This window comes from Pararge aegeria, chromosome 4 (genome assembly GCF_905163445.1).
Source record: "Pararge aegeria chromosome 4, ilParAegt1.1, whole genome shotgun sequence".
In the NCBI taxonomy this organism is placed as follows: domain Eukaryota; kingdom Metazoa; phylum Arthropoda; class Insecta; order Lepidoptera; family Nymphalidae; genus Pararge; species Pararge aegeria.
This window is the reverse complement of record NC_053183.1, coordinates 9,494,906-9,504,552: the sequence shown is the minus strand read 5'-3', so window position 1 is coordinate 9,504,552 and position 9,647 is coordinate 9,494,906. Positions and strand designations below refer to the sequence as shown.

At 37.2% G+C, this 9,647-nt stretch overlaps 1 protein-coding gene across 2 annotated transcripts in view; it reads left to right on the top strand.

Annotated features, from left to right (window-relative positions):
• Positions 1-364: 364 nt before the first annotated feature.
• LOC120623219 overlaps positions 365-9,647 on the top strand; it is an 87,232-nt gene continuing 77,949 nt past the window's right edge. The window contains exons 1-2 of one of the 2 annotated variants that reach the window (XM_039889111.1): positions 365-619; positions 3,934-3,994. Coding sequence is in view for 1 of the 2 variants with exons in the window: in XM_039889110.1 (XP_039745044.1) it covers positions 4,437-4,501 (65 nt within the window). In the remaining variant the exon portion in view is untranslated. Of the gene's footprint in view, positions 620-3,933; positions 4,502-9,647 lie in introns of both variants that reach the window. The other variant, XM_039889110.1, reaches the window with a different exon arrangement.

The following is a 9,647-nucleotide window of genomic DNA, read 5'->3' as shown; positions in this document are numbered from 1 at the left end:
ATTGTAATTTATTTCTCCTTTCATTTAGTAATATCAAAACTCACAAATTAACTTCACTACAAGATTAAGATTTGTGTCAAAGTAAATGTCAAACGTCTTCTTGAAATTGGTAACACCGTGAAAACATATAAACCAATAAAGTGCTGCATAAATTACTTCTCAGTCATTCTCATTGGATATATTTCTCTAGCAATCAAACAATTGTCCTATCAAAAGCACAAGTATTGAATTGATAAAATTAATAAATGCGGGTGGTATTCTCCTTAATTTGGCAGCATTATAATATAGATTGGGACGGTTGCACAAAAACATCATAGATGGCACCACAAGTTCAATTTACAGAAATTCAATACAGAAATTGGAACTCGACTCGGGAGAAGTTTTATTGTTTCTCTTTCATCCTCTCTGAAAAGCATTAAGATTTATTTATACATTAAAAGTACTTCGCTATTTGTTCGGAACAATGTGTTTGCGTTGTAACAATAACATTGAAATATTTTCGTCTCTGACCCCTTGAATAATATTGAAATATGTGACGTGTGTGTCGTATGTATGTACTAAGTGAGTGATAATGATAACCTACACGGTCTTTCTGTAGCTACTAGCTAGTATATAAACGGTGAGTCATATTTAAATTTATTTGCTGTATCGATGATCTCATAATAATATGGTAGGTATAGTAGATACATCGTAGTGGGCATCATTGCCTTGATAAGTAAGTTTGATTGCGAATTTGTCAATAGTGCGCGAAGTAAAATAAATGAAAATCGATATTTAGCTAATGAATGTACCCACTTAAGTATTTATTGTATAACCTGAATAAAATAATGAATGAATGGATATGAAATGGATTCGAACTCTTCTTAAATTATAAGGAACTAAGATTTTACTCTTCAATGTTTTGAAGTAAAGTAGGGTGACCAGCTCTTCCAGCGGTTGGTTTGGACCATAATTATTGTTGGCACTAAACTGAATCCTTGTTTTTACATTTTACTATCGAAAAAATATTTAAAAAAAACAGAAATTAGATGTGTAAATCGGGCTTGTATTTTGTTAAACTAGATTTGTTTGACAATTGTGTGAAAAATACAAATATCGATTTCTCGGTAGTTCATTAGAAGATTTGCTCATTTTTTTTCAGCCAACTCTTTAATTGAGCCGAACGAAACCAAGAAATATATTTTAGGTAAAGGCATTTTCTAGTTTGGGTTTTACTCTGAAATCCCTACTTACGCTTGGCATTTATAGAAATAAAACGACACGAATCATTCTCTTCCTCAAAATGGCGTATCGTATTGGGTTTTGGTCGCACAGGATGGTAATGCACGAAACAGCGGACTCTGCCCAAAATAAGGTGAAATTAGCGCTTCTTGGTATAGTCCCAGGCTGAACCCGTGTCCTTAGGCGTTACCTGCCGGGGTTTGGCCTTCCCTGAAAGCAGCTGGACACAAGTGGCAAAAAACCGTGGAATTTGGAACTCCCTTCAAAAGACCTATGTCCAGCAGTGGACGTTTATCGGTTGATATGATGATGATGAAGGCCCGAACAACACGTCCAGACCGCGTCCGCGGAGACATGCAAGTTATGCAGACGCCCTGTGATACATGCATGTCTTGGTATAGACACCAAATAGGTATAGGACCTACTGTTTTTTAAACTACAAGCCTAGTTTAAAAAAATACGAAAAACCCAAAAGAAGAGCTACAATCTTTTGTATGCGAGTTGCTTTTTCAGATTAAGTACTTAACCGGTTTAGTTAGTATAGTAGTCTAAGATCTTGAGCACCTTGAACGTCGCAAAGCCCACTTCAGCAGTACTACCATAGGCAGCAGAGCTAGCACGAACGGGAGATTAAAATTTTATTCCCTGATTATATCCCCTGACAAGGGATATAATTAAAGTGTCCACTTGGTAAAGCACTGGAACATGAAATAGGGAGAGTTTACCCCCGTTTATTATTACACATATTTTATTTGTACGGCAGGAGATTAAAATTATATCTCCCTTTTATATCCCCTGACAAGGGATAACATTTAGGGATAACGGATAACGTTCCACCTGTCAAAGCATGTTAACAGGGAATAGGAAAAGCTTACCCTCGTTTATTTTTGCACGGCAACAGAGAAGTTTACTTCCATTTATTATTACAAGTATATTATGTGGATATTATTTCTACACGTGCGCCAATGCTCGATGAGTTGATAAAGCTCTGGGGAAAAACTAGTATATAAAGAATACTAAAGTGTCTATTCCTTGGGGAGAAAAATGTTTCCTGCCCCTGCTAGCGGTGCATCGTCTAGGGCGGCCTTAAGTTTGCAATGCAGATTAGATATGTCCACTGACTTAAAAACATACAGAATCCATTCAGCCATTATTTTTCCAACTCCATTATTGTGTCCAAAAATAGACAAAACGCGCCACGCACGTCTCACTACAACCGTGGAATGTTGCTAGCTTACGAACTTTTTCGCATTCTCCCATTTTATGGTTAAAGTTTAGAACATAAGAGGTAAACCAATTACTGTCAACTGATAAATGGTGTGAAGTGACTAAGCGGTTGTTCGAGAAACCATTCTGAAGTAGAGTGGTTTTTGGCGCTTCAATATTAGTCGTATACACGGTTTCTGTATGTACTAAATTCTTTGGGTACGTCTTTTAAACGCCCTGACCTGCGCACTAGTTTATTTCTAGGCGGCTGATTTGTTTAAAAGGTTTGTAGATACGTAACGGTTACAAAACTATAAAAGACTAGCGGACCCGGTAAGCGTCATCCTGTGAGTATTGGATAGAAGCAGGCGTTTACGGAAATCCATGATATATTATGAAAATTAAGATTAATTGACTACACTCTGTTGTTTTGTGTGGAGTATGAGGATTGAAGACATTTAAAAAAAAAATTGTTGTCTATAAAGTCAGCTTACTGACGATAGTTGAACGTAACAACGTCGGAAGAAAATACTGATGCAATGGTTGCATTTGTTCAAAAGAAAATTTTAATTTTATTTGTTTGATAGATATTATCGTTGCTATGAACAATCGACACCACATTCACTTTTCAATGCACTTCATCCTTGCCGAAAACATGTAAATGTATTATTGTATAGAATCTGTCCACGCGGACGCATCGCTAACTCAAGTAGGAGAGAGACATGTGCCTCTTTGTCGCTCGTTCCGCGCTCTCGCTTGCACTTCAAGCCTTGAATGGAACGCCTCAGAGCGAGGTAACGCCGCATATGTCTTGTATTTTCGTGCGTGCAGCCGGCTCCATCGAATTATAAGACGTTGTCACGTCAAAAATACACCATACAGATTCTCCTGATTTTCGCGGATTGCGTTAATGCAGCGCAATCTACCGGGTCCAATTTTGTTTTCAAACCATCCAGGAACACATTGAAATATTCACCCAAACATTAATCTAAATCCGTCCAGATGATAGACAAATTATCGTACAGATGAATTTATACCATCTGTTGCCCGCGATTTCGTCCGCGCTTATTTTAGGCAATTTTTAGGCAAAATTATTTTGTAGACAATAAAAATATTGTCTACAAAATAAAACAAAATATTTTAAGGGTCACCTTATATCATTTAAGGGTTGAAAATATATATTTCGACCGATTCTAGACCTACCGAATACGTAAAAAAAGAAATAACACTAAAACACGAGAATTTTATATATCAGATTATTATATGTATAGATTCCGACCTATGCAGCTGTTAAACAATGGAAAAGTTTATTATTTAGTCTTTAACTTTTCTTAAGTTTTCTACTTTTCACTGCAATTTTCTTTATTTCTAACCTTGCTCAAAGTTTTAGAAAATGTTTAATAAAATATGGATGTAATCAGTAAAGTGCTTCTAAAGTTACGGCAAGGCAAATAGGAATAATTTTTTATACTTATTATATACATGTATCGATTTCGTTTGTTTCAGATCCAACCCCAGTTCTGATGATATTTTATGAGAAGTGACGGAGTATCGGATATTGTAACAGGTATCCGGGTGTGGCCTTATTGCCATATTTTGTATTTTGTTTGGGCATGCTAGTAGAAGCGCGGTCAGGTGATGGCAAAGTTATAACCGCATTATTTTTTCTGTTTCAATAGATTGTGACTTTGATTGGTGATGATAGTAATTCCTAAGTGACATAACTGTACGGCGGTGACCTCTCGGTAGTAAATCGGGATATAAAATCTAGATTTCGGTATAGTGATATGTGGTATTACCAGTGGTGTACACTGTGGTGACAGTAATTGATTAATCTTCGAAGTTCTAATGACAGTAAACCGCAAGCGATTGCGCCGTTTAGTTACACCCATTCGCAACTGGAAGGTATAAGGGGGAGGGTAGTGTGTGTAATGTGTTGTGAAATTGTGGTAGTGACAGTGAGGTGGTGGTGAGGTGGTAACAGTCAGTGATGCTCGTGATGCTGAGGCATGGTGGACGCGGCTGCCGAGCGGGCCGAAGCCGCGGGTCATGCAGCTACCTCCAGTTTCACCAAGTAAGCATACCTTAAAAAGTTTTAGCTTAATGCTTTACTGAACTAATATAAACTAGCTCTGTATGGGTTTGATATAAAAAAAGTTTTTTTATTTATACATTTTAAAACTAAATGCGAATTTTGGTGTCTAACATCAAAACATAGGACTTTCATACAATTTATTAAGTTTCCAAGTATCCGTTCTTAGCTGACATCTACAAATTATTAAGTTGCCTAGTTAAATACCCACGTGAAGTAGTTTTTGTGATAAGTATGTCAACACACGACCCTTTCGATTTTAAATAATATATACTAGCGACCCTCTTTAGCTTTTTATTTTTAGGCTTTTCTGTACTATAATATACTTGAATACTACATGTAACACTTCCTCTTCAATTACTCTATCTATTGATGAAAACTGCATAAAAATCCGTTGTGTATTTTAAAAGACCTAAGCGTACAAACAGAGGGGGTGAATTCTTTATATACTATGTAAAGATAGAAAGGTTTAAGTTGTCCCACATTCACGTACGAAAGTCAAAATGACCCGTCGAAATTTCTTTGACCAAAAATTCGATCAAAAATAGTTTCATCAAATATTCAATACTAACGGATCCCGGATGGACTTAATAAGCCTTTGAGAAAATTATGGAGATCTTTCAGGCTTTTATCATTTGCACTTAGATATTATAATAGGTATAATATACGTTACTTACCTACCTGATCGAAACCTAAATTTTTACACAGTGACATCAACGAAACGTGCAGGTTGACGTCATTCCAGTTGATAAGTTACTCGTACAAAAGACAAAGAGACGCTTTTTAAATTTCAATTATTCTTGACACGTGCATGCTATGTAGGTATAGTAATATGGCAAACTAGCTGACTCCCGCAACTTCGGAGCTGACTCCCGCAACTTCGGACACGTAGAATTTTGAATTCCCATAGAAATAAGTTTAACCCTCGGGCTTAAAGAAGCCTACGTCCGTCAGTATTAAACCAAGTAAGCATAGTGCCAAACCAAACCCTAAATAAGTGTGCAATTTTCTAATTAATGAGGTTTTGCATATCTGAACCATTTCCGAATTACGTCAGGTGTGTCATTCGTCGTAGTTGCTTGTACTTAAAGTCCACATGAATTCCAGCTCTGGTACATTTTAAAATCCGTAGATTTATTTATGTATTATGTATGTATATTTATGTATGTGTAAGTAATATTTATTTATTTATTTTTTTAAAGAAAAAAAAAACAAAGGTAAAAATGTTTAAAATCTCACAATAAAACTGTCAGAAAGTTTTCTTAAATTCGTTAAAATCCCAACCAATATCATAAATGTGAATATGAGTTTGTGGGTACGCGTTTATCTACTCTATTAATCATAGTGAAATATTGCATACAAGTTTCGGGGGTACAGAATAGGACACAGGGCACCTATCATCTAGTACTAAAAGTACTACCTATTACGGAGTACCAAGGGATGGAAAAAATGCAACACGAATGTACATTAACACGAGTTAATCCACGCTAGTTTTATTATACTTCGGTATATCGGTCCCTATTTCGGTAGACATACCGAAAAATATACCTAATACCAATCGGTTATCGGCTAACCTAGTTATCGCTTAATACCTCATTTATGGATGTTTATAACTAAACAAAGAACTAAATAAGACGTCTTGAATGCTAAAAGGTTTGTTAATTGATATTTATTAGCATGAGTTCATACGTCGAATCATCATTATTGACCGCTACCATTGCTCCGCTGACCCCGACGATCAGCAAACGTTCTATTGAATTGAGCCCTTCCTCGTTGGATACGTCAACGACTAACTAGTAACTACTTATTCACTTCATCCACTCCAAATTATTATTTATGTAAAACTTCTATTATGCCTTGTGGAGACGGCAGGTCAGAGTATATTTGTCACTACCCCCTGTCTTCCCGCTGCACGGGCAGCATCGTCCTCTGCTACTATTACTAACTTCTGCAATCACCGATCCGTCTACCTAGCGTAGTGATTATGGGCAAACCCTCAACTTGGGAGAGGGCTTTAGAAAACATTTATTGCGGCGTGATAGCGCGGGGTTGGCATGACGGAACATTGGATGTAATATTTTTTACTTCCAAATTCCCTAGAAACGTACTTACCCTAGCTTACGATCCCTAGCGAAAGTAATGCGAAAATGTTGCGTAAAAGTACGACAAATCCCCAAACAAACCTTATAATATTACAATGAGTAATACTAACATTGTAAATGCGAAAGTGTTTCTGTTTATTTATTAATTATTTATTACCTTTGTTTTACTCAAAAAAAAAAGTCGTCGCAAAGCTCCCCGGAACGACATAGGATACATTTTATATCGGGAAAACTATCCGGTTTTCGTGCGTTTAATAAAAAACAGAAAGAATCACGGGTGAAGTCGCGGGCACTTCTAGTACAGTATATATGTTATGTCATCCAAGTAAATGGACTTAAAAATCAACAAACCGACGTTCGCATTTATAATATTAGTAGAGATGCTGTCTAACTACGTAATTCGCAACCGTTCGTGAGTCCTGAGGCAATAAAATTCCAGAGACCGAGTTTAATTTACTGCGACACGACGCGACGTTTCGTTTCCCGGAAATCTCAACGTGAATTAGTCAATAACAACTCTGCTAATTGTAGTGCGTAGATGCTATTTAATTTAGTATCATTCCACAACTGTAGTATAGTACCGTAAAGTGCACTATACTTGTCGATCAGTGGCGTGCACAGGGTTTTTGACCAGGGTATGCATAAAGCAGGTACATGGCACAAAATGGAAATTTTCACCTCCAATATGACTTATACAAAATAATTTGGGTATGCAGTGCTTTTGAGCATGTATGAAGTGCACGCCACTGTTGTCGATCGACCAAAAGTTACTGTACCAACTTACCCCATTTAATTGGGAAATGACACGATATACAGATGCAACAATTGCAGCAAAAGGCTTAAGTAATTTCTTTATTTTAAACGGGCTTCCCGTTTCATTTATCTATTGAAAAATAAAATAATCTTTAATGTATCAGATGTAAATCTCTATGATATATTAAAGCCGATAGTTACAATCTACCCACAGGTTAACCCTTACCGGATAGTCGTTATAGTCCCGGATCAGCTTCAAGGAACAGCTTTCTAGCAACTTGGAAAGTAAAATTTTCGTGATCGCTTCTCGCGTGCGTTATATTTTAGATAAATACATTTTTCATGTATTCTACGTCATTTTCGTAACATCAATGTAGTAATGTTACCCCAGAAATATCCCGGTAACGAAAAGGATAAACCTGGCAACCCTATCCGAGCACGAAGGCAAAAGTAAGAGTTATAAAACATTTAATTCATTTGAGTGAAGTATTACGCCTACTCAACACTTGCGTGTAGTGCGTAGATGCTATCCAATCTTTGTGCCATTCTGCTATTGTCTACTTTGACTGCATCATCATAAGTTGTGTCGAGCGAATTGTTTGATTACATGTAAGCTGAGCCGGGCACGCAATATGAGTTCGTTAATGAGTGTACCGATACGTCTCGTCACGGTTGTATGTTATCAGGGCCGTGGGCGAGGCGATAGTGTGCTGTACTGACACTGTGAGCGTGTGTGCGCCAATAGTAGCGCTTCCAGGAAACACGGGCGTATTTCTCGGAACCGATTGAATGTCGCGCGCGTTTTCAGCAATGAATGGCATGAAAGACCGCCGCAGAACGCTGAATTTCGTTAAACGCTGAAATGCGAACTGTTTGCGCAGTGCTCGAGCACGTTATCTTATCTGCCCCTCTATACCTTGGTATATTATTACAAACTTCGCCCTCGTTCATATTTCCGGGCCGATACTGTAAGCTATTGACATGTATATTTTATGAGGTAATTGTACCACTTTCTTACAATATAGTTCTGAATTGTATCATGAAGGTATCTCTTTATTAATTAAAACCAAAAAAAGCAAAGACAAAAATCAACGTTTAACTGAATGTATACTACATTTTTCCTGTATGTACACTAAAATGGATCTCTAGTACCCTTTTCATTTTATAAATGTGAGAATTACTGCGTGAAAGAAGGGCAACCTAACGAACACAGAAGGCTCCCAAAAAATATTTAAAATTGAAAATCGATTATAAATGCGAAAGTGTGTTTGTTTGTCCTTCACGCCCCCCTACCTTAGCAACTAATCAACTTGAATAAAGTTAGTTAAAAGAACGGAGTAACAAAGGCTATTTTTTATCCCAGGAAAACAAACGTTTACCAAGATTTTTAAAAATCGTAAAAGCACGGACGTAGAAAGCGGCCAACAGCTAGTTATTTATTAGCATTTAAACATTTCCATATACCTCTCAACCTATATTTTTCCTGTAAGAAAATATATCCAATTTATTACGTGTTTATTGTGATAGGTTTGTTTTGTAGAACAAAGGGCCTTGAAGAGTCTGTGTCAACATTTGCAAACCTGATTCCGTATGACATAGATTCAGTTCCGTTACCCTGTTTTTATATGATATAGTTATCGTAAATACGTGGAAAACGCATTTTGAACTCATTTCGTCTCTACATAGAGCAACTCATCCCCAAGCTTTTCAAACATTTGTTATAATAGAACTTTTTATTGTAACTTTGAACTAATTGAGACCATTGACCACTTATCATCATCCTCATATCAATCCATTACCGGCCCACTACAGGGCACGGGTCTCCTCCCACAATGAGAACGGGTTAAGGCCGTAGTACCCCAGGCTGGCCCAGTGCGGATTGGTGGACTTCCCACACCTTTGAGAACATTAAACATTATGGAGAACTCTCAGGCAGGTTCCCTCACGATGTTTCCCTTCACCGTTGAAGCAAGTGATATTCTAATTGCTTAAAATACACATACTCGTAACATAAAAACGTTAGAGGTGCGTGCTTGGATTCGAACTCGCCCCCCCCGAAAGTGAAGTCGAAGTCCTACCGGGCTATCGCCGCTGCCCTGACCTCTATCTATTATATTTTATAGTAAAATAGAGGTCAGTGATGGAGACGCATCTCCAAAATGTCATCCCTATCCCTATCCCTACTTCCCTACTTCCCTACTAATATTAGAAATGTGAATGTAAGTTTGTTGGTTACGCTTTGACGCAAAAACTACTTAACCGATCCTCAAGAA